The sequence below is a fragment of the Seriola aureovittata genome, chromosome 3 (assembly GCF_021018895.1).
Source record: "Seriola aureovittata isolate HTS-2021-v1 ecotype China chromosome 3, ASM2101889v1, whole genome shotgun sequence".
Taxonomy (NCBI): Eukaryota; Metazoa; Chordata; class Actinopteri; order Carangiformes; family Carangidae; genus Seriola; species Seriola aureovittata.
The window spans coordinates 8,872,986-8,898,245 of NC_079366.1; the positions used below are offsets into that span (position 1 = coordinate 8,872,986).

Sequence of the window (25,260 nt, forward strand, 5' to 3'; positions counted from 1 at the left end):
CAAGTTTCTCATCATGAGTCTGGAGGTTTTGTATTCAGAGGGGGAGACCCTCATCACATTCATGGACATCTGAGGACAGGAGACATCCTTTAAAATTCATTTCAAATTTCTTTTTCTTGCTGTGACGTTTTTTGTTTTCTCGTTTCTTTCTATTTTTTAAGATGAACAAAATCTGTGTAAATTCATTAGGCTACATCATAAAATTGAGGAAATTGCTTTTGAAAGTAATTAAGAGAAATTGCATTGCCTGAATGTTTGTGGTTCTAACTTTAAAGAAGTTAGCTAGAGAATATAAAAAAGGCATTCAGAACGATACTAACAGTTGTCGTTACACATGGTCGTTTATCCTGTTTTTCAATACTTACAAATACAACAAAATGCACATCTACATCTAAGTAGCTGACGGTGCGTGTGTGTGTGTGTGTGTGTGTGTGTGTCAGCAGCAGTGCTGCTTTTGTTGCTGCTGCTGTTGCTGGGGAGGGGTGGGGGCGCCGTTGTCATGGTAACAGATTACAGGCAAAGATATTTTCAGATCACTCTATTAGCACTTTCTGCTGCAGTGGCTTCAAACTACGAATTCAAAGGGACGCAACATTTCATTTCATTATTTCTAGACTAGGTTTTATTAAGGAAGTAAAATATATATTTGGCTAAACCGTCACTTTTGGTTGTTTTATATTTTTTTTTAAATCACTTATACGCCTACATCAGAGCTAACTCTTTCTGTGACAAGCAGGGAAGCTGTGAGGAGGGGGAAGAGGAGGAGGAGGAGGGGTGACGGCTGATGCCTTTGCAGCAGAGGACCAAGGAGGATGTGAGTCAGTGTGTGTGTGGTTTTGTGGGACAAAATGCGGATTGGATTTTGTCTGGACGCTGACATGTCGCCGTTTAAACTGCCAGATCTCATGGATGCAGTTGTGAGCGGAGTCTGCGAGTGAAAACACGGACAGTCGAAGCCGCAGTGCCGGAAGAAAATTCTCAACTAGTTAAAATGAGATGGATGGGACGGCCTGAACGGTACGCTTCTGCAAGGCTGGCCCACTTCTGAGAAAACAGTAGTTCCCAGGTTGCTGTCAGTCTTTTCCTGATTGAGGCAGCTCGGATGTTCCTTTGAGATTTATCACCCATCAACCTTGGTAAGGATGGAAAGTGTAGTTTTCCTGCCCAGCCTGGATCAGTTCATGCTGAGCCCACTTGTCACTTGGGTAAGTGATGCAGAAAGCTTTGATTTCCTGCCAAACACCATGATATCATCTAATCATTCTGTATTCTCTGTGTAACGTAGGTGAAGACATTTGTCCCAAATGATGGAGGCATGCATTTGGACTTTTCTGAATTGCTGGATGGAGTCTTTTTGAATGACATAATGACCCAAATGTAAGTCCTTGCTTTGATGTTAATGAGTCGCTTCATGCCAGCTTTGTTCTTGCAGCTTATATTTCACTTGTCACATTTCCAATGGAGGTTATTGTGAGCAGTGTCCAGATGGATATTCAGATTAGTAGCCAGTGTTTTGGAGCTGCTGGCTGCTACAGACTTGACAGAGCATCTGTCATGAAGTTATGATTAACAGTGAGCTTTACAGGTACAAATGTGTTGTCAGTGGTTCAAACAGAAATCAGCATCATCAAACTGCGTCTTTCATTGATAATAAGGTAGCGTCCCTTCAAGATACAGTATCAAGTGTCTGCTAACATTCTTATCCAGGCACCAACAGTACTGGCTTTGTCACTCTGCAGTAATAAAGAGGATCTTTGTAGTCTGCATGCAGCAGTCTTTAAATGCAACTTCCTCATGAATTACAGGTTAGGATCTCTCAAGAAATGTTAGAATTAGCATATGAGTTATAGAAACACAGTCTGCACTGAGGAATGTCAGCTTGAGACAAACACAAACTCTGCCAAGACATGGGAGACATCATATATACCGTCAAGATGCTACTTAAGAGATTATGATTTGGTTGCCTTATGTTCTTGAGCTTCCCTCACCCTGAACAAAAACTAACGCATGGTCATCTGGCTGTTTCCAATTGTGTCAAAGACGTGAGCAGAAAGGTTGAGAGCCCCTGGCTTTAGCCCTCGTGTTAGGATGGAGTGACACTCGCCAGTAGAATCCAAACTAAAACTGAACAGTTGCAAAGAAGAGGTAAAAACAAGAACTGATGACCCAATGTACTTGTGGATAACACTGTCTAGCCACCCCAAGTCCACAGTATCCATTCATCCCACTTATCCCCCCCAGGGTCACAATAACCAGCTCTAAATGCAAAACAATGCTGCGCAGAGGGGAGGGGAAGAGGCGGGATAATCTCATGGATTGGGAGACCCTTTGGGATTAGGGCCTTGGTGCTGCTGTTTAGTGGCACTGGGACACAGATGGGAGGGAGGGAGGAGGAAGGACAGAAACAGGACAAACAGCGCAGAGATGGAGACAGGAAGGGCAGCTATGTAGCATATCTGTGTCTCCAGTCGTTTATTTCACATACTGTGAGTCTCCTTTCCTGAGCAACAAGGTGAAGTGTGACCTATATAACTGCACTGGGGCCCGTGAATGATAACATTTGAACTTCAGTATGTGACAGTTCGGTGCCAGACTACAGTAGGCTGGAGCCAACAGCCCAAAAATCCAGCTAAAAGATTTCTTTTGGGTGGAAAGTCTAAAGCCACCCAGTTTGGCTCAAAAACACCCCTGTTTGGTGTCTGAAAGGAATGACGTCGCTCAGCCTAAAGTTAGGAATGAATAGAGACCTCATACATGTTTTCATGGTGATCTTTGAGCCAAGGCTTCCACCAGCTTGCAGCTTCCTCTCACCCCATCCCACTGACAACCATTTGTGTGCTTGCGAATAGCAGAAATGTCAAGTAAAATGCCTTTGTGTTGTTTCCCATCCTCAGAAATCCCTCAGCTACACCTAAGGGTGCAAACAAAGTGAGCAGGGATCCAAGTCAGAGGATGCAGAACCTCAACGTTCTTGTCCAGCAAATCAAGACATATTATCTGGTGAGTTTTGGATGTTCCCTCTTCTGGTTTCTCCGACATATAATGTGTTGTATAATGATTCCAAGCTACAGGCTGCTAAGCTTTACATCTCGCTACATCGGATTATGAACGTTTCATTTAGATGTTTCAATTCTACCGCGACTGTGCATCACGCACACACTGCATCACACATGCGCACACACCAGATACTGTAGTTGTACGGTACTTGTGTCCCGGCAGATCAACTAGTTCTTCTTAAGATGTGTGGCCTAAATATCAGCCATGTAAACATCTGTGTAATCAGCACAGGAGCGAGGTTAGAGCACAGCCGAGAGACACAAGTTAAACCACACACACAGCTTTAGAGTGACACATTAAGTCACGGGATTCGTGGTTAGCCACCACAGCTGCTAAGCTTTCAGATCTGTGAAGATCACAAGAAAAGTAATTTCACTGAGGATGAGACAATCAAGTTCTATAGATTAGCACAGTCAAGGAATGATGGCTTTTCACTATTTTTGTTACCCCAGGTTAACTGATGCTATCAACAGCAGATCTAGTCAGTGTTCCTTCTGTAATTATTCTTGGCAATCACAAATGTCATGAATTTTCTCTGATCTCACTGAACACAACTCTGTGACCTGATTGCGTCTTGAAAAAAGAAAAAAGGCTCATCTTTGAGATGAACTGCAGCTCTTCATGCTTCTGCCCATATCAGAATGAATCTTATTCAAGTCTGTTGCAAGAAAAAGTACTGTAAAAATACTGTAGATGCTGGGCAGCTCGTTAACTGCTGTTGTATGTGAAAACCGCATCCATACCAATCCAGTTTTGCAGAATATGTTTAGTAGGTATAATGTTTACCATGTTCACCGTCTTAGTTTAGCACGCTATCATGCTAGCATTTGCTAATTAGCACTAAAAACATAGAATGACTGAGGATGATGAGATCAAATGACCTTCATATCATGTATGAAATAAATCAAAATTTATTAATAATAAATCAAACTAATGGAGCTCTTCAGATTTTGACCTGATGACGGTTCCAGATGAAAATTTAATCACCAAAATTATTCAATCTTAACTCGACTGCAAGACCATGTATCCTTGACATATTTAAATGTGTGTAGTGATTTCGCCGCCTAATCTGTATTTTCTTATACCTACAAAGACCAGAGACCGGCCCTCAGTTCCACACATAAGCCTGGGAAAGGAGAAGATGTTTGAAGCTCTGTGGACAGTTAAAATTTTCCTTATGGTCAGAGTGGCAAAAAAATGTGACTGTTGGTTTAGGATAACTGTACTGCATCAGAGGCATCCCCACTGAATGCACACGCTTTAACACCATGAGCCACCTAAAGCTTAAAACAGGGCTGCACCAAACAGTTTTGGTGGATTTCACCACGGCACCAAGGAAACTGGCCCCAATCAGAGCGCTTGTCCACTTGTTGGCTGTGTTTCTATACATGTGTTGAAGCAGCTGCTATGTGCTATACATACATACGCTCCTGTTCTTTCAGGCAGTTTGGCTCAACCCCAAGAAATGTTTTACTGAGTTCAGTTTGTGCTAAAATGTGCTAATCTTCCTTTTTCTCAACCCGTCTCCCTCGTCCCTTTCTGCCTCTCTTTTTTTTTTTTTTTTTGCAGGATAATCTGAGACAATTGATCATGATTCCGTTGCCAAATGTGTTGCTGCTTGGCAGAACTCCTTACTGTGGTATGCTCTTTTAAAGAAAACTCCTCTCTATTGGAGCTGCTAATTCAGTATATGTTTGGAAGCCTGATCCGTCTGTTTGCTGATACTCAATGCACCATGCATTGATTTCCCATAATTTGCCTATAATTAGGAGCTAAAGTGAAAATGATATATCCATAATTGGAAAAAATATGAAAACAACTTTGGTAGTGAAACAAAAGTCAGCCATTAGTATTCATGTAATTGTGTAGGAAACAGCAACAATGTATAACAATGTATTTTTGTTTCTAAATACAGAGCAATTGGTTTCCCAGCTATTTAAACTGAAAATGGTTTGACAAACTGCTTTAGCTCTTGCTGATACAGTTTTAATTCAATTGCACGCTATCAGTCTGATAACCACACTGGCTTGTGTTGAGGCTTTGGCAAGTGGTGACCCAAATTCACTAGACAGGGCTCCAGTCAATTTAAATCCATGCCAGCAGCTCTCGGTACTTCAATCTGATAAATTTGATTTCAGATAATGAACTTTTTTTTTTTTACTCCCCATAGAACAAAGTCTGGAAGAAATTAAGAAGCTTTTGCTGTTACTGCTGGGATGTGCAGTCCAGGTAAACACTAACTGACTTTCTGACGTATAAGATCAGTATATGAACATCTGCTTCTTATGCAAAGGACATGGTAGTTTGTTGTAGGATATTGTGCCGGATTTGTTTGCATGTTAACCTCTTTAGCCTGGATCAGGCTGCATGAGTTGATTTTCTGGAGATCGAAACATTTCCATAATTTTCCATGTTCATTTTCAGTGTGAGAAGAAAGAGGAGTACATCGAGAGGATCCAGACGCTTGACTTTGACACAAAAGCTGCAATAGCTGCACATATTCAGGAGGTATCAGACTGAATATGACATGAGCTTTGAACACCGCAGCACTGTGTGACAGTAAATCAGTTTGTGTGTAGTTGTGCTGGTGACAAATGAAGAACACTGTAGACCAGATGCTGGATGTACATTCATGTTGGATCGTTCTTTCCCCCATTGTGTTTACCAGTTGACCCACAGTCAGGAGAACGTTCTGGATCTGCAGTGGTTGGAGTCCAGTGAGATGAACCCAGATGAGGTGGAGGCCTCAGCGAGGAACATGGCCACGCACCTCCGACACCTGTTGGACCAGAGGGACACCCATCTGGAGGTAACTATATTTGCAAACAGATGTTTAGAGGAAACTGGGTATTGACTTAAATGTAATCTGTAACATGCTGTATTCCTCTTTCCCTTCCTTTCTGCAGACTATAGCAGAGCTAATGCAGGAAAAGGAGGGCGTAGTTAGCTTGCTCAATAGCCCTTCCAGCCCACAGTCCGGAAGCTACTCTCCCAGCATCCAGCAGCAGCAGCAGACCGGGTCCCAGCAACACCTGGCGGTGGAGTTGGCTGACTCCAAGGCCAAGATCAGACGCCTCAGGCAAGAACTGTGAGTACAAGTGGACAAAAAATAACAATAATTTAGTTTATTCACAAAAATGAAAACATACAATACAGTTAAAGAAGAAAGTGCAAGGGGGCAAAAAAACCTCTTAGGAGAACTAAAATACAATTTCAATGTTTTCAGTGTCATAAAAACATCTTACAGCAAACATGCCAGTGCATAGGAAAGCAATACTGACATCTAAGTACAATGCAAATGGCATGAGGTCAAAAATGCTGACAGTTATTTTAAGCCTAATAATTGCATGTAAAAATATGATGAATAAAAATGTAAACGTCCTTTTTAAGGATTTAGACTCATGTGGATGATTCACTTGAAAAAATATACCTGCACCTGAGGATCAAGGTAGCTCAAACTACTGTGCATCAAATCAATATACATGCAAACTATCAACCACTATAAAAGAATGGCAACGTTTATGTGGGTCAATTGATCAGCCTTTTCTAAAATGTGCTTGTGCCAATTTTTGTGTCAAATTGTGACATTTGGGATCGTCTAAAGTAAATTCACAGAAATTATGATAAATTCAAACTTTTTCAAAGACTGTGAATGAGGCAACAATGTTATGCTTCAAGTTTCATGTAAAAACCTGAATGATCCACCTCTCTGCAATTCACCTGCAATTTATTTTTTCCTCTGAAATGCATAATTTTGCCAACATAGAGTAAAACAAGCTCACTGATAAAAGTTGTCAAATCACACAATTAACTACTGTTGGGTGAAATGTTTTCTCTTAGTATGGCATGGGTTTCTCCTCCGGATGGTTAATGGTAGAGAGGTGGCCTGGCTCTACTGTGGAGCTGCCAGTAGGGAGTGAATGAGAGACAGAGAGTGAGAGAGTGAGTGAGAGAGAGAGCGAGAGAGAGAGAGCGAGCTAGAGATACTACAGGATAAGAGAAGCCCTGGGGAGTTTGGCCCACATTACTGCCAGCTTGGCAGGTTCCATGGCTATGCACTGCCATTGACCCACATTGGCTTTGCATTGCTGCAGATACCGCATGTACACACACACACACACACACACACACACACACACACACACACACAAACCCTGATCCGATCAAGATCTCAGTTCCATTTTTGCCCTCCATCCCCATCTTCTGTGCTGTATTGTCCTCTCTTGCTGGGATGCTCAGATTCACACTGTTGCCTCTGAGCAAACACAATATCACTAAAAGCATCAAGTATGACTTGACTTTGCCCTTTTGCATGACCCTGGACTTCAATAGCTCTATAAAATAATGTATTTTGTCATTAACATAATCTAGTATGTGTAGGTATGTGCAATACGAGTTTGTAGCAACAGCAGTAATGAGGGCCTACTTGTTTTGATTTAACCATTAAGCAATTGGAATATATATTTTGTTGTCTTGCAGGAGTCAAAGGAAATGTGAAATAGTTGTGTGCTTACCCCTGCAGTATTTAAATATATATAAAACAGTTATATATATTTAAATAGTTTCATTAAAGCTATTGCAGGAATGTAGTGCACACTAACCTACTTGCTTGCTTGTCTCTCTGCATCGCATACCTGACGCCACCAGAGAGGAAAAGAGTGAGCAGATGCTAGACTGCAGACATGAGCTGGAGAACATGGAGGCAGAGCTGAAGAGGATCCAGCAAGAGGTTTGAAGTCAGAGAAGACAAAGAATAAATTGCAGTTCATTCTGATGGTGACACACAGTAACCCCCTGACCGCTCTGCAGATTATACAGATTAATGCATACCATGCTTTGCTGCAGAGCAGTGCTTAAGGACAGCATATTTAAACCTCTGAACTCTGACTCAGAGATGCAACTAAAGCTTGTATGGATTTGTCTGAACAGGAGATCTCAGTATGTATTCTCTGTTTCAGCGTTTGTCTCAGGTTTTCTGCACTAGTTAGCACAGTTCATACCAAATATTTACTGGAATTTAAAGCAGCATTAATTGATCATTTGTGCCACCTGGGGAGCAGTGGAAGATTGATATAATATGAACTTTAAAGTTGACATCTCAAACATGTTAGCAAACAGCTGCCTAATTATACATCCAGCAGACACAGTAACATTAGCATTCATTTAGAGTCTTGTGTCTGGCCACCTGTCATTTGAGTGTTAATATAAAAATATTGACAAATGCAGCTTTAAATATAACAAAGTGACGTGACAAATGATGAAAGACACTTAATGAACGCCAGTTAGGTTGAATAAGCTTCCCACAGTAAAGACTACTTGAGATTAACATTGAAACATTTACTTTAGATTGAGGTGCTTGCTATGAATCATGCCTCTGTCCGAACCTTCACCAGAACTCCCAGCTGCTTGTGGACGCCCGCGCAGCCCGCACCTACCGAGACGAGCTGGACGCCCTGAGAGAGAGAGCCATCAAGGCAGACAAGCTGGAGAGTGAAGTGGGACGTTACAGAGAGCAACTGCACAAGATGGAGTTCTACAAGACCAAAGTGGAGGTAGGTGGATGTGGTATTATTAATGTTTTACCAGTAAACTTTGAGACATGAATGTGTGTGAAATCACTAAATACTCTGATGCAACAGTAACATTATTTATTGGATGATAAGACTAAGAAATAAGACATGTATTCATTGATCATTAGATATGGACATGAACAGTGAAGGATGGAAACTGAGACATTTTGAGTTTGTGGAAGGTAAAAAAAAACATATAAATCTGATTGGTGCTTTTGTGTGTATTTCAGGAGCTAAAGGAGGATAACAGAGTGCTACAGGAGACCAAAGAGGTGTTGGAAGATCAGTTGGAAGGCTGGAGGGCGCGATCAGATAAAGTCCACCAGCTGGAGAAGCACGGTCTGATGCTGAAGGCACAGATCCATGACATGGAACAGGTCAGACATCTGCAAGGAGATGTCTTCTTTGTTACCTTTTTTGTAGCCTCGTTTTAAGCCTCTTCCACAAACGGCATCAGAGATCGTTGGTAATATAATTCACAAAAAAACCTAGAGCTCAACTCTCAATCCCCAAGCCCTCACTCTTATCAGACTGGACAGAATCTGTGTTGATAACTTTGTGTCTTCACTTTAGGAGCGGGAGGCTGATCGGAGGCGTATTGAGGAGTTGCAGGAGGAGAACCTGAGGCTGTGTTTGGCTCAAAGGAGGAGCATGGAGGAGTCTCAACTCCTTGGCTGGGAGTTAGAGCAGCTCTCCAAGACCACGGAGAACACCCAGGGTAAGAACTGGTGTTAAGGTGAAGTGACGACACTCTATGTTAATGAATGGGACAGGTTGAGTAGATCAGAAGATGGGTATGTAAATTATGTAAGTTTGTACATGCATGATTGCTTCCATCAATTAGATATTTTTATCTACTTAATTAAAAGACCCAAGAACCTGGGTAAAAAAGTTACATTTGAATGTATTTGAATGCAGTTTGTACGTAAGGTGAGGCAGCCCAGCTTAGCTCCCACACAGAGCTGGTCTAATTTACAGAAAGTTAATTGTGTTTTTGTGTTTAAGGTTCACAGACTCTGAGTGAGGAGGTGAGTGAGCGGACATGCAGTCGGATGCTGAAGCTGGAGAAGGAGAACCAAAGTCTCCTGAGTACCATAGAGGAACTCAGAGCAGTGTCTATTAGCAACAGCACACAGCCCAAACACAGCCACCACCATGAGCGTGAAAGTGTCTGCCAGGTGGTCAGCAGCATCAACAACTGGACCTCATCAACAGGCGAGCCCTCAGGGTTACAAACCTCCTGCTCAAATATAGAAAACCACAGTAATGCATTCCCACTCAGTACAGTACCACAGCAGATGCTGAATGGAGATTTAAACTCCCATCGGCGACTGCACACAGAGCAGCCAAAGGGAGTCCAGAGTGAGATCCTCCTCACAGACAATCCAGACCTTCATATTCAAGAGAAAGGACAGCTAGAGGACGGAGACAAAAGCGAACATCTCAAAGAACTAATGTCGGATCTGGAAGTTTTAGAAAACGCTCACAATAGGCTCCATTGTTTTGTTGGATCATGTGATCACTCCCCTGGCTCGAACAGCATCTTCACAGGTCTGCCAGCACGTTCCTCCTATGCCAGCAAGCACACACATCGGCTGGAGGCCAAGTGCAAGGCCCTAGACACGGTTAATCAGCATCTACAGGCTTCTCTTGACAACTCCGGTAAGAACTGTTGATCAAAATAAAAGTTAAAGATTCGGACTTTGATTAAACAGTTACTAATGAATTTATTTTCTTCTACCACCCTCCATCTCGGTAGACCGGAAAATTCAGCGTCTGGAGGCGGAGGTTCAGGAGCTGGAGGCAGAGAACCAGAGTCTGCAGGCCAGTTTAGAGGAACTTCGGATCGCCGCGAGACGCCTGGAGCAGCTGGAAACAGAGAAGCAGAGCCTGGAGCAAGAGACTACAGCTCTGGAGAGAGACAAGAGGCAGCTCGAGAAGGAGAATCGACGACTCCGCCAGCAGGTTGTTTTCTAGGAACAAGGTGTCAGTTGCTAATCTAAGTTAGGATAATGTTTGTCAGACTCACATTGCCTTCGAATAAACTCACTACTTCCTCTGTCTCAGGCTGAAATCCAGGATGCCAACTTAGACAGCAGTAATGTCTGCATGGCCAGCCTGGAGAGGGAGATGCGTTTTCTAGTAAAGGAGGTGGAGGGGTTAAGAGAGACTGCTGAGAGAGTCAAAGGCTTGGAGAGAGACAACAGGGAACTGAGCAAGCAAGCTGCTATCGACCAGAGGACTCTGGCCACCCTCAGAGAGGTGAGGGGAGGACATCCGCTGCCATGCTCTGTTTGCCCTAGGAGTTTTACAGCCATAGCGTGCATGTGTTGCGCACACATACAAACACATTCACCTGTGTACTCCAACACAAGTATCTGACCATAAGCCGACTACAAACATTTATTTAAAGCAGGGTAAAACATAAATAATGGTTGTTTTTGCTCCTCCTAATCATTGACAGTAACCGTTGGAAAGCATTCTCCTGGTTTGAGTGACAGCTTTCATTCAGTTTATGTCGTAATATGAACATGAGCAAAAAAATCCTTCTCTTAAACAATCAAATGAAACTGGCTCTGTATGATTAAAATCCAAAAATGACAATAATGAAAATAAAATCCCATGAATAGTAAAAAATTATTGATAGCAAAGTACACTGTCCATCTTTAGGAGCTGGTGAGCGAGAAGCTGAAGATGCAGCAGAGAGACAACGAACTGGAGAGGCTGACACATGAGCTGGAGATGAAGGTCCTGAGTCAGGAAAGTGCAGAGCAGGCTGAACAAGAGACACCGGACGACAGGTGCTTACATTCTGCTCTGTATTTTATCCTTCCATCCTGTCGCCTTTGAAGCGAACATGATAACCAATGAGCAGTGTTATAATATTAGAATATTTCCTCCATGCAGCAGGTTCAAGATGCTGGAGTCAGAGTTGGAGTCGTCTCTCAAAAAGTCTCTGCAAATTAAAGAGGACAAGATGGCCGCTCTGGAGGCTCGTCTACAGGAGTCCTCCACCCTGAACCAGCAGCTACGCCAGAACCTCAAGACTGTGAGTCTTGAGGCCTGTTTAAAAAAAAAAAAATTTAAAAATATATATATATACTTTGTTACAGATCCAAGTGTTTTGACCCCTTTCCCACACACAGGTGAAGCTGAGCTACGAGGCTCTGCAGCAGAGGCAGGAGGAGGAGAGGACAGCATCAAGCCCCACCCCTCCGACTGAGACTGGCAAAGCAATGAGTGAATGGCTGCGTGAAAGCCAGGAGGCCACCAAGGAACTGCTGAAGCTCAAAGACCGTCTCATTGAAGTGGAGAGGAATGTAAGTTGAGGCCCTTCATTAAAGTAGATAACCAAAAGAGTGGCCTCTGTAAAACCAATAAAGGGTTGGTTAAAGGTCAAAGGTCTCCTCTCCTCTCCTCTCCTCTCCTTTCCTCTTCTTTCCTCTCCTCTCCTCTCCAGAATGCTACACTGGAGGCAGAGCGCCAGGCTATGCAGGCCCAGCTGAAGCAGTTGGAGAGTCAGTCTGACAGCCAGCAGGCTCAGATCCTCGCCCTGCAAAGGCAGGCTGCCTCACTGCAGGAGAACAACACAGCCCTGCAGACACACAACGCTAACCTGCAGGTACCATTACAATACATAGTATTCTCCATAGTATGCTTAACATAACAGCTCACAAATATTTCCAATATAGTCTTATAAATGACCTGCGAATCAACTTCTCCTCCTTCTCCAGGTGGAGAAATCTACGCTGAACTCACAGAGCGCCTCGCTCATGGCCCAGAATGCTCAGCTACAGCAGCAGCAGACAGGGACAGAAAGTGAGCGGGACAGCGCCTTACGGGAACGTGAAGACCTGCGCAGTGTCCACGAGCAGCTATTACGAGATCACGAGCGGCTGGCAGCTCTGCATGAGCGGCAAGCCATGGAGTATGAGGCCCTGATGGGCAAACATGGCTGTCTGAAAAACGCTCACCGCACACTGGAGCTGGAGCATCGCACCCTGCAGGACAGGTGGGGGAGAGGAGGCACTGTCGATGAATTGTCAACCCATGGGACACGAGAGTCCTGTATTTCATGTGTGTGTCTGTGTCTGTATTGGGGGCATATTCAGATACAATAGCCTGCTGCAGCAGAGGGCCAAGCTAGACGACCTGGAGAAAGCCCTGAGGGAGGAGCAGATGAGGATGGCTCTGGAGAAAGAACAGCACAAGACAACGGCGGCTGAATGTTGCAGGCTCCGTGATGAGAAGGACTGGTGAGGAGGCAAATCTAACACACCCATAATACATGGGCACTCATCAACACCTTACCTTATTGACTTTACAAGACGATATGCTCACTGTCTGTCACATCGCTCCCCTTCCCCTTCACAATAACAAAAGCACATGCATGCACTTTCTCACACTGACATCACCGTACTTTTTTTTTTTTTTTTTGAGGCTGAACCAGACTTACCATCAGCTTCTTAACGACAACGAGACGCTGACGGCAGATCACAAGCAACTCAAGAGCCAGCTGAATGAGGCCAAGCTGGAACACACCTGGCTGGAAGCCGACTTCTCCAAACTCAAGAAGGAGTTTCAGCAGCTGGACATCACCTCCACAAAACTCAACAACCAGTGTGAGGTATGGACGCGCAGCAGGTGACGCCGCGCTGGTGAACTGCCTCAATTCCTCAACCTATATTTGTGTGTGTTTTGTGTATATATTACATTTATGCGCGTTTGTCTATGTGATGTTTAGTTGCTGAGCCAGTTGAAGGGAAACCTGGAGGAAGAGAATCGCCACCTGCTCAGCCAGATCGAGACCCTGATGCTACAGAACCGAACGCTGTTGGAGCAGACTATGGAGAGCAAGGATCTGTTTCATCTTGAAGAGCGGCAGTATATGTAAGGAACATTGGGCCAACACCATGACAAGATAATGTAGCATTAAATAGGGTTTGATCTGTTGTTGTTACTTTCAGTGTTAGGCTACTTTGTTAATGAGCTAACACATTAAGGCCCAGTTTTTGATACGTGCAGACAGAAGAACTTACACTATTTATGACACCTAAAATACCACAGTACTCAACAGCAAGGCCAACTTTATAATTGATGATCTCATTTTTCTCTCTGCACGTCTCTGTTCAGTGACAAGCTTAATGATTTGAGGAGGCAGAAGGAGAAGCTGGAGGAAAAGATAATGGACCAGTACAAGTTTTATGAGCCCTTGCCTCTTCATAAGTAAGTCTGTTAAAGGGTTAACCACATTTTTTTACCAGGAGTAATGACTAACTACTTGCTAATGACTAACTATGACTGTGAATAACTGTGGCGGGTGAAATTTCTTTTTACACATTTAGCAGTTTCTACATTTTGATCTCTATGTCATACTTGGTTGATTGACAGCGTTGAGTCTCAAGTTATATAATTTCAGTTCACACATGATACACTTCATATACACCATTATTGAACAGTTAATACATTTTCTCCATCTTTGTATAGCAGGATGTGCTAACTGGCTAGCAGACTGCATTTTGAAACCACATTGTTAGCGAGCAGTTGTTTATTTACACATCGAGCAGAGGGAATCAGAACAGTAAAGTTACAGGGTGTAAAACCAATACAATGAGCTGTGAGATGCTAAAACCCCTCTAACATACAAATGATTATTTGCTATGTGTAGCAGTCCATTGCAGACCAGCCTGGCTCCTACTGTACCTGTTGTTCGTGTCTCACTCAGTATGGTTTGTCATTCCTCCACAGACGTGGAAACTGGATAACTCTGAAACTGAAGAAGTTGATGAAATCCAGCAGCCGTGAGCATGGACCGGAGCGACCCTCCACACCCAAGCACTCAGGTGTTACTGAGCCACACCTGTCCTCTCACGACAACGGCTCCTTTCTCAGCTCAGATGGTTCTGGAGGCTCAGCCTCCACCTCAGCAGGTGATGCCATCTCACCCCAGCGTAACAACAGTGAGTATAACCTTCATGAATTCACCAGATCATCTCCCATTGACTTGGCAGAACCGACCTCATCAGAGTACCAAAGTCCCCCCTTCACTGCTTCAGCAATAGACCACGAAGTAAGATCATCTGAGGCAGGGCACAAAGATCATTCAGGAGTGTGTTCATGTGAGGTCCAGCCTGCAGACAGAGGACAGAGAGACATGGGTGAACTGATAGACACGGCACTTTCATCCACATCTGTAGCTTCATTTGAAGGACAAACATCTTCCCAAAATTTGACAAAACTACCCCCTCCACCGCATTTTTCAAGGAGACGTGAAAGCTCAAATAAATGTATTTAAAGTAAACAAGTTTCAGCACTGTTGTCATAGTGGTAAGATCTTCACACAGTAAGTGTGTTAAGTTAACAAAAGCTGGAAATGAATAGCAAAAACTGTTAATTAAACCTTCTATAAACACTTAAATCTTAATAATAAACTTAGATCTTGATAATTCAACAGTTCCTAGTGAGGGTCAAGTCAGTCTGCAAATCATTATGTGAAATAATGGAAGTGTTGCATTGTAGTCAGTGTGTTTAAAATCAAACACATGTTGTGTGTGTCATGTCCAAACTGTCATTCTTCCTGATGCATGACGTGTGTAAACTTTCCTCAACAGTCCTTAATGTCTTCCCTGTGTCTTTCACTTGTCTGTGTGTATTTCTTCACGCCCTCCATACCTCCTGATTCCTCCCTTCCCTTGTCTTTTCCTTCCCTTCCTATCCTCATCCTCCCTCACTTTCCTCTCTTTCTGCTTGCATCCATCACCTCCCTCCCATCCTCTCCGTCGACCTCTCATGTGGCCGTACTTGCCGTGAAAAAGCCACACTGAAAATGTTTCCCCGTATGAGGAACAGGCTGAAGGACAGAGACAAAGTCAAGTCCATCTTTCGTCGATCCATGTGTAAGAAGGCCTGTGGTCCAGTGTCTGTAGCCTTTTATTTAACTCCTAACTTTATTATACTGGAGTGTCTATGCTTTTTTTTATCATCTATCACATGCCATGATACTAATGTAACACTGGCTTGAGTAGGAGTCATCATCAGCGTACATACAGTATGTTAGTAATGTGTCCATCCATGACAACCTCATTTCACCACATTAACTTATTATACAATATTTTTTATGATTTCACAGATTTAAATATCATCACATTACCTTTCTATGAGAGTGGTTTATTTTATTAGAACAATGGAGGTCAAAGAAATACTGCATTGCAGGAAGACAGTGATGCTGCATGAGCTCTGCCCCACCAGGAGCAAGCTGTACTATATATATATATATATATATATATATATATATATACAGTATAGATCAAGAATTTTAGAGTATTATATGGTCTGTGGAGAAAGCAAGACATCTACATCTCCATGTTGTCACCACCATAAAAGTAATACCTCATAACTTCCATTACCGGTTCACCTGTCTACCACCTCCCTCATCCAACCCCCATTTCTTCCATTCCTCGCTCCAACAATGCAGCCCTGGGCAGCTTGGCCTCTCCCTTGGCCCGGTGGGCAGACAGCTCAGAGCAGCTGGAAGGGTCAGAGGCTGATGTGGAGGAGGACAGGAAGGACGCACTGACATCATCCCTCACCACCTCCATCTTATCCATTCTCCACCTTCATCATCCCCCTACTCCACCATCAGGCCGTCTCCACATCGCTGCCACTGACACCACAGACAATGTTCCGGATGTTTCTGAGCTGTGGGTGACAGGTAGAGGCATCAACGCACCACTGTTTTTTTTTTGACGGCATCTTCATTAGTTAGGTGTTAGAGCAAAGTGTAGAGGAGAGGAGAGGAGAGCAAATGTGAAACTCGTGTGCTTTTCTCGTTTTAAGTGTTCGAACTGTTCAGTTATTTCACATTTTATGCTCCACAGACAAGGATTCAAATGACAACACTGTGCCATTTGGATATGAGGACAACAACGAGCTGCAAAATCACGGTAAAGCTCTGTTGATACTCATTTAGAGGATTCAGCAAGCATACAGATGTATTACCAGCTCAGGAATTAGGGTAAATCCATCAAATCGCAATCATGACCTTGTTTTATATTAATCTCTATGCTGAGTACAGAGGCCAACAACTGTTGCAAAAATTGACTCTGCTGCCCCCTGCTGGGGGTGAACAATATTATGCTGATGCAGCTGACTGATGTTTTCATGACAGAGGTGAAAATGTATGTGTGTGTGTGTGTGTGTGTGTATGTATATTGTACTGTAGCTCTTTCAAAAAACGTCATAATCTCCTTCCAGCTCTGAATGGCATCCAGAGTCGAGCCCACAGTGAGAGCAGCGGTGAGTTCAGCCTGAGTCTGGAGAATGAGCCGTGGTCAAATGGCAGCAGCCCCATCCAGCAGCCCCCATCACGCCGTTCCTCCTCCTCCTATCAGCCACCCAGCGATACTTCCACCCCCCAACACAAGGGGAAAGCTTCTACCATGCCCAATACCAACAGGCAGAATTCAGATCTCCAGTCTTTACCAAAACAGAAAGATCTAGGGCTCTCTCAGGATTTCTGGCTCACAAGGGGGACAAAGAGCATCCGAAGGGGGTCCCAAGGGAAAGTGGCACGTCGCTCATCAGATTCAGGGGGCACAGTCAAAATAAAGCCAGGGCTCACTGGGATGAATTCTAAATTGAGCTCAAGCAAAGCTGACACCACCCGAGCCTCAACTTGTTCACCGATTACAGTGTTGTATGTTCAGGGGAAGTCGTCCTCGATGTCTGGCTGCCTCAACTGCTTCTCCACCCCTCTGGGGAAAGAGGGGCGACTGAGAGAGCCTAGGTCCCCTAAAAGTCTCCCCCGTGCCAGCAGTGTCATTTCTACAGCGGAGGGCTCATCGCGGCGCTCCAGTGTCAACAGCGACTGCAGGGTAAATCTCAAGACTGACTCTCTCCAAGCCCAGGTTTCAGAAGATAGCAACAATCAGGAGGAAACAGTGAGTAAGAATCAACAACCAGACGCAGACACTAAAAACAGTGAGTCTGAGCCAGTTCCTCCAGTTAAACCTCCCAGAGACCCAGCAGTTGTTGTTCCTGCAGATCGCCCCAAGTCCCTCGTTCAGGAGTCACTTTGCGGCTCCTCGTTCACTTTCAGCTCGGTCTTCTCAAACACGATCTTCAGTGATTCTGTGGTCACGACCAAGACAAGTCTAGATGCGCTTGACAACAACCAGAGCTTCCTCTGTCTGAATCCATCTCTGGTGCAAAACTGTCCAGCTGAGAGCCAGGAGTCCTCTCATAACACAACACAGACACTGCTCAACATGGATGAGCAGAGTCAAAATGCAGAACATGCAGCTGGGCTGGAAGAGAAGGACAAGCCGCTCACAATTGCATGAAGGAAGCTGTCACATCATTGAACACAGCAAGTGGCAGCAAGGCCCCGTTTTATCACGTGAACCGAAGCACACAATTGAAGTCACTGTAATTGAATTGTATTCCACTGATTATCTGATTATACACTTATCCTAAAAGTTGTGTTGAATAAAAAGATGTTTAGGTGCTTTTGGTTCAGTTTTCTGTCACACTGCTTTAGTAACATTACCAGCTTTTACTTTATATACAGTATTCCTGAGTGAAAGACGTTTCAGAAATACACAGTATTGTGTTTCTGTTCAGATTTTACACAGGTTCTGTATAATATACTAAAATATGAAATATTCTGTTTTGCCCATCAATAAGTAGATTGGTGTTGTGACTCAAGCGTGTTTACCTTTATTTACCACACTGCCAATCCTGTGTTATGTGTAGCTGTGTTTGCCAAAACATTTTATTTATACCCTTTAACTTATTTTAAGTTGTTTTCTGTGTCCCTTAGATTTTGGATTGAAGTCTGCGGGGAAATGTTGATATGTGATAAAATGTGTAAATCTTGTAAAAAAAAAATAGGATGTGCTCCTGAATGCTATTTTTCCCTTAAATAAAGAAACCCTCTGTAAAATATGTATTTGCATTGTCATTCTTTTATAACCGTGCGTGTGCTTGTGCCCGCCCACTGATCCTATTGGACGTGAGATCAGTCACGTGAGCAAACGAGGAAGTTGACCATTTTCAGTGGAAAAACAAAACATTCGTGGGTGTCGTTGAGTTAGTCAATCTGGAGCAACGTTATTTAGGTCTGCTGCAGTGGTTGCATAAGCTGTACCGTACAAGTCGACAGTTATACCCGGGGTTTGGCAAGATGCTGAGCGCCGCCGCCGCGGAGAGGAACAAGGAGCCCATCCTGGTGGTGCTCCGGGAGACCGTGAACACCGGGAGACCCCTGCAGGCTCTGGAGATCTCCTCCGGTACCGGGCAGCACGTCACACACTTCGCTCAGGCCCTGCGGAATATAACCTGGCAGCCTTCAGAGTATGACCACCAGTCTCTAGACAGGTAAACGCAGGTTGTTTGAGTCAGTTAGCAACTGTTTATATTCCTAGTGTACCTGCTTACAAACTCGAGTATTTAAGATATTAATTCATTTCTGCGTAATAAACTTGACATTAGCCATTGGACTCGGGTATTACCGTATGAAATATTAAAGGAGGAAACTAAATGCCAAATATTACTTATAGCACTGATGCAGAACATCTGCAGGCAGACTGTGCTGGTAAATGTTTTGTTGGAGGGAGCGTGCATTAACAATAATGTCTTTTGTTTCCATTCTCAGTATAGAAGCGTACAGAGCTCGCTACCAGCTGAGCAATGTGAAGCCCGCCATCCACCTGGATGCTTCTCTGCCCCATCAATACTGGGGGGGGGTCCAGGCAGAGAGCCTCGACCTGGTAGTCAACATCAACATGATCCACATTTCTCCAATGGCTTGTACAGAGGTAGGAGGCCTGTGTGCACAAACTGCTGTGATTGGTCTTATCTAGGCCAAGACCTAACCTACCTGTTCGTTTGTGGTATTTTGATAAATTGCACATCTGTTTGGTTATAATGAATGCACCTAAAGCACAACATAAACTGAGGTGTTGAAAGCCTTTTCAACACCTGCATCATTATCTAATCTCAAACCCTACGTGGCCCTGAGGTTCCCTGACATCAGCTCTAGTTTAAGGATTTAAGTATCTTAGTGTATACTGCACCAAGATGGTGCATATTTCTAAACAAACTAAACAAGTTAAATCAACTTATTGCAAACCAATTATAAACAAGGGGCCCTCAGCTCATTTCTCCCCAAGAGCCCACACAGTGGGTTAACCCAGACTTCGCTTCTTAACTTAATGCACCTCTTTGTAACTTCTGCTGAACAGCGCCAACTGTGGCCACAAGTGGCAGGTACAAGTGAAAGGTTAATGTAGAAGACTCAAGAATCTCAGTTACGCAGCAATATCTAACTTAAATTAGCAAACGTCAGCCATTGTCAACTATTGCTCATACCAGGCCAAGTAAAGCTGTAGCAGCAAATCCTGAGTGTATTGATTTGAGCAGGAGTGTATTTAATTGCTTGTGAAATCAAATTTTCATTTGTAAGAGAAGAATTGTTATTTCTTTTTCAAAAATGTACATAGTGTAGCGTTAAGTTTTTCTATTGACTGGTCCTGGTGTTCAGGTTCCATAAAGTATAAATACTGTTGATTATGTGCCCCAGTGTTTATACTCTACAACCATTTCAACTCTTAACTCCTCAGACAAATTACTGTAAGCAATATCCCGTTTACAATATCTGCCTCAGGTCTTTCAATCTGTAGAAGAGACCAAGAACAAAAAGGCTTCAGTTGTTGCCCTTCCTGATGCGATGCTTGTGCCTGAAGCCGTTGCTATTTTCTTCTAGGGTTTATTCAAAGGGGCCGGGGCAGTGTTGAAGCCGCAAGGTCTTCTGTTCACATACGGGGTGAGTGAAAAGACATTTTGTGTCACAAAGATGCACTTACCACATTCATCACACGCTACTATGAGAAGTAAACATGCAAGTGTAACAATAAATGCTACATCACATATTTTGTTGTTGCTGTACCCTCAGCCCTATGCAGTGAATGGTCAGATCACCCCACAGAGCAATGTTGACTTTGACTACAGCCTACGGCAGAGGTAACCTACTCCATGTTTAATGAATCTTTAAAGGCTTTATGGAAATTAAAGATGATAAAGAAAATTGAAAGGAATCTTGAATACTTGGAACTATGAATTTTGTTCAGATGTTAATTCCTCATCAGATCAAACATGAAGTAGTATCTGTTTGCTTTGTATAAGAGACAGATACACTATATACCTACTGTGGGTATATTTAACAGCCGTATTATTATTTTTTTTAACCATGCAGGAATCCAAAGTGGGGACTCAGAGATATCTCCCTCCTGAGCACTTTAGCACAAAGAAACGGTTTATTCTTGGAGAAGATAGTAAGTAAACAGCTGATTGAAGCATCCAACACAGTTATTTTCTTTGATACGTAAAAGCTGAGAACATAAACAATGCAGTTATGGGATTGCTGGTTTACTAACATGATTTATATATTTTCTCTCCAAGGTGGACATGCCAGCAAACAACAAGTGTCTTCTGTTCAGGAAGGAGAGTTTGGTGTGAAGTATCCTGTTGTTCCGTTTTCTGAAAGGAGACCATGTTTGGAGCAGGATGGTCAAAGCGCCTTAACCTAGACTTGAAGTTCAGACACATTGACAGATTTTCCAGAGCTGTAAATGAATCATGTTTCTCCATGTTCTCATAAACACTGACTTTAGATAAAAATCATTTGATCTGAACTGTTACGATGATACACTATGATACACTATATTGCACACTTGAGTAAAATGAATAAGGCTCACAGATACATTGGTTGTGTACTACATTTAACTTAAGACAGCCACCTGACTACTTTTTCATTTCTTCATTCACTCTGCAGAGACTGTCAGTAAAACTAAGTTAGCAGAAGTGCTTTGCAGAGAGATGTAACAGAGAATGTGCTGCACATTAGATCTTGAAAGTATACATGACAACATGAGGGGATCTATATAAAACATCTATGTAAATAACTAATAGAAAGAGCCTGATACAAACAAATATAATACAATAAAACAGAAAAACACAATATAGATGTAATATACTGTAGGTGTCTATTTCTTTCATGTCACAAGCTAGCTGTTTCTGATCGATTTGTGTGGCTGCTATTCTGGCTACAGTCTTATTTTTCACAATACAAACATACAGAATACATGTCAAAAGAAAGAATATCTATATTTCAACTTATTTAAAAAAAAAAAGAGCATTTCAGCATTGGTGTAAATGGGCTCACAACACATCTGGAATGTAGTACAACCTGTGTTGTAATGAATATATATTGTACATACAAAAGGATCTCTCACAACTTCATTAACATACAGTATTTAACATATTTTTGTCTTTTGATTTAAAGGGTTGTTATTAAATATCAGCTTTTTCTTGTTGCATTTCTGATGCTTATCTTCAGTGCTAAAAGTAAAGGTGACCACAGCTACTCTGTGGGCAAACAAGTTTAAGTCTTGGGAGTTTTAGATGCCTCGCAGGTCTTCTTGTCCAGAACCTCACGGAGCTTCTTGAGTCTGCGTTCAGTTATGGCTCTGACATAGCTGTCTGATTGGATGATGGCCATGCCATCCTGCACCACACCCATCACCAGCAGAGGGTTTTCCTCCATGGTGATGTTGGGGCAGGGGCAGCTCCAGTCGATCTTGGCGATGGTCACTTCCAGATGTTTGGTGTTGAAGAAAGTCAGTCCCATCTTTTCATCTCTCAGGACCTCTTCCAAGCTAAAGCGGGCTAACCCAGAGTCCAGATCCTCCACCAGCTCCGTCAGCCTCCCCACAATGGCAAAATCACTGCGGCATAAACTGGGTACCATTTTCCCCTTCACCCGACAGGTCTTACAAGGTTTCCTTTTGGGTTGTGGGCAGTTTGCTTCACACTCCTTTTTGGTGTGGAAGCTGTTGGCGTTCCCATGGCAGCCACCATAGGCGAAGGCTTGGCACTGTTTCATGAGGGAGTTCCAGGCCCAACGCGCCTCCCAAGATTTGCAGGGGCCCTGAACAGCAGGCAGGGAGCAGATGCCCATCCCCTCTCTCTGACAGGAGGCCTTGCACTCCTCGTAAGTCTCAAACCGGTTGCGACTGTCGTCACACCCACCGTTGCTGAAGGCCATGCAGGTGCCCAGCTTGCTATCATAATACCAGTCCACGTGGCGCTCTCCGCTGCACACTCTGCTGTCCACCTCAGCCAGGCAGTCAGCTGGGGAGAACGGTCTCCCCATGGGCATCTCAGGATCTTCAGAGAAATCATCATCAGCTCGGCGGATGACAGACAGAGGGTATTCTGCATGAAGAACTCCTGCAGAATTGCGTGCGATGCAGGTGTAGATACCTGTGTCCCACACCTGGGCGTTGTAGATGACCAGCTGTCCGATGTTGGTGATGACAACGTTGCCATACATCTGGTCAGGCCTCATGACCAGCCGTTCTCGCCGCTCGCTCTGTTTCTCCCATGTTACATCAGGTCTCGGGACTCCAATGACGTCACAGTGGAAGCTGACTGTGCCTCCGACATAGATGGACTGATGGTGAGGGTTGGAGTACAGTGCGGGAGGCATGGGGTCCTCCTGGGAGGATGTCGGGGTGGGATTAGCGGTAGTGTCCTGAGGCAGTGGACTGGTGTGGGGCCCGGCGAGGTAGAAACGACAGGTGACCACAGTTAAACTCACCCCACGGATGCAGGCCTCTGCATCCATGTAGCAGCGGTTGAAATAGGTGAGGCCATCTGAAGCACAGGTGAAGTTGGGCTCTTTCTCACATCGGTCCTGGCACTTGCAGATGGGCTGTCCATCCCAAATGTCACAGGTTGCTCCTTGCTGGCTGCAGATAAAGCCCTCACAGGTAGCGGTGGAGATGGGGCCGTCGTCTCCTTCTCCACCCAGCCCACCTGGCTGTGCAAACGTGCCGTCAGAGAAACGTGCTGCCACACAGCTGTTGAGGCCACACACGTTGGTGCAGCATTTCTCAAAGTCTGCACAGTCCTGCACACACACAACGTAAAACAACAGCAGTTATGAAAGCAAATTAAAATAGACAAAACACACAATTACCTGAATAACACACACTTTTGATTATTCTGATCATTTTCTAACATAAATGACATCACCTCATCGACGTTGCATTCCCTCTCGCAGGTGCTTTGCGCATCAACCCAGAGGTTGGAATTCAGCTTGTTTGGACAAAGTCCTTCGTGTGCAACTTTGGATCCTGCCACACTTGCACACAAAGAAAGTCCGGGTAGTTTGCAAACCAGGAGCATCAACAAATACGCCCATATCCACCTTAATCCAACTTTATGTGAGTAGGGTGCATTGTGCCAATGTGTATCCTTTATACGTCTGTCCTCCAAGAACTGGGGAGGGATTTTATACATGGTTGCCCGTTTGCATGAGTCGAACACCGAGTAATTCCATTCCTCCTTTAGGTTTTTTTTAAAAAAGCAAGAAGACTATTGTTGATTTTCAAAGGTAGTCATCCGTTTTGTGCGTAAATATAAGAGTCAGTTCGCTGTGCGCAGAGAAAAAAGTTGCAGTATTCCCACTGGTCAGCGCGAGTTCCCATTAAGTGACCAAAATATATCTCGGGAATAAGTTTTTTAAAGCAACTGGGCAGCATAAAACATCCGCCTTGATCATCAAAACAAAACTTGTAACAATGGACAAAATCTCATTCAGGTCGATTCCCCAGAACAGCGAAATAAGCGAGTGAGGAACTGCACAATGAGAGAAAGACGCAACATCAGCCTTTCAGAGTGTGAATGGAGGTGGAAAGGGCAGCCCCTCTGACCGCCCCCATGGTCGCTCAGTGTCTGAAACTTTTATGAAGCAGCACCATGCGCTAAGCAACTGGACAAACATTGTAAAAAAAAAAAAAAAAAAAACATCAAAGAAATGTGGGGCAGTGGTGGCAAGCTGTCCCAACAACCGTGCGCACGGAGCCAAACATTCCGGTGAGAAATCCAACGTTAAATGTGTCCAGACAGAATTTATAGGGGTGACGTTCATAAATAAGGTAATGAGCAGTTTTCTTGCAGAGGGCTGTTGTTGTTGTTGTTGTTGTTGGTTATAATTCCATCTTCGGTTACAGTTAGATTCCTCCAGATGTTTTTTACGCAGTTAAGACTCATGTAAACACAGGTTTTCTTGCACAAAGCAAAGAGTAAATTGTAAAGTCGTCTGCAGCCCAAGCCGGGGAGAGTGAAAACCAAACACGAGGCGTGTCGCATCACGTCTTGCAAAACACGGTGTTTACGTCCTCCTTGTCTAGACATCGGTCAATTTACCACCGTCCCTCATTCACACGGAGCTCAGAGATGCCACGGTCAGGTGGGAAGACGTAAAGCGCCACATTTTCAATAGTGTGCAACTCATCTTTGTCCCAGCGCAGCTCCGAGGCGATGAGAAGCAGCTCCCCTCATCTTTTCATTGAGGGTGACCCTGCAACCTTTGGGTGACTTTTGACCGCGCTGCATTCATGTGCCGCAGCGATGTGCCGGTTATCCACAACTGGCCAATACCGAGGGAGCAGCTAATCAATTCAGCAGCCCCCCACGGCTTTATTGCACTTGAGCACCCGCGGCCCCGGACTGGACAAAGGGAACAAAAATATTCCCACAATTCGCACAATGACCTTGATAAATGTTT

At 43.9% G+C, this 25,260-nt stretch overlaps 3 protein-coding genes across 5 annotated transcripts; 2 read left to right on the top strand and 1 right to left on the bottom strand.

The window, feature by feature from the left end:
* Nucleotides 1-753: 753 nt before the first annotated feature.
* LOC130166514 (girdin-like) lies at nt 754-18,572 on the top strand. 3 transcript variants are annotated; one of them, XM_056372166.1, is made up of 30 exons: nt 754-814; nt 901-1,205; nt 1,286-1,377; nt 2,895-3,000; nt 4,627-4,696; nt 5,228-5,286; nt 5,482-5,565; nt 5,726-5,866; nt 5,964-6,145; nt 7,705-7,786; nt 8,451-8,609; nt 8,858-9,004; nt 9,201-9,345; nt 9,633-10,289; nt 10,387-10,592; nt 10,695-10,889; nt 11,298-11,428; nt 11,535-11,676; nt 11,774-11,947; nt 12,088-12,249; nt 12,362-12,639; nt 12,740-12,883; nt 13,068-13,254; nt 13,372-13,517; nt 13,761-13,853; nt 14,376-14,587; nt 15,443-15,523; nt 16,102-16,338; nt 16,505-16,570; nt 16,881-18,572. In XM_056372166.1, exons 2-30 carry the CDS (start codon nt 1,143-1,145, stop codon nt 17,966-17,968), a joined length of 5,529 nt encoding a protein of 1,842 aa, XP_056228141.1. In that variant the 5' UTR covers nt 754-814; nt 901-1,142; the 3' UTR covers nt 17,969-18,572. The 3 variants fall into 3 exon arrangements, with proteins under 3 accessions (XP_056228141.1, XP_056228142.1, XP_056228143.1); XM_056372167.1 differs by lacking the exon at nt 16,102-16,338 and having other exon boundaries at nt 779-1,205; XM_056372168.1 differs by lacking the exons at nt 15,443-15,523; nt 16,102-16,338 and having other exon boundaries at nt 780-1,205.
* Nucleotides 18,573-18,661: 89 nt separating this feature from the next.
* On the top strand, nt 18,662-22,003 carry mettl26 (methyltransferase like 26). The gene is made up of 6 exons (XM_056372206.1): nt 18,662-19,004; nt 19,282-19,444; nt 20,392-20,451; nt 20,581-20,648; nt 20,881-20,959; nt 21,087-22,003. Exons 1-6 carry the CDS (start codon nt 18,811-18,813, stop codon nt 21,141-21,143), a joined length of 621 nt encoding a protein of 206 aa, XP_056228181.1. The 5' UTR covers nt 18,662-18,810; the 3' UTR covers nt 21,144-22,003.
* A 64-nt stretch (nt 22,004-22,067) lies between these two features.
* On the bottom strand, nt 22,068-24,837 carry wfikkn1 (WAP, follistatin/kazal, immunoglobulin, kunitz and netrin domain containing 1). The gene is made up of 2 exons (XM_056372191.1): nt 23,724-24,837; nt 22,068-23,598 (listed from the first exon to the last, which is right to left on the bottom strand). The coding sequence occupies exons 1-2, from the start codon at nt 23,988-23,990 to the stop codon at nt 22,069-22,071; spliced, it is 1,797 nt and encodes a 598-aa protein (XP_056228166.1). The 5' UTR covers nt 23,991-24,837; the 3' UTR covers nt 22,068.
* Between the last annotated feature and the right edge of the window lie 423 nt (nt 24,838-25,260).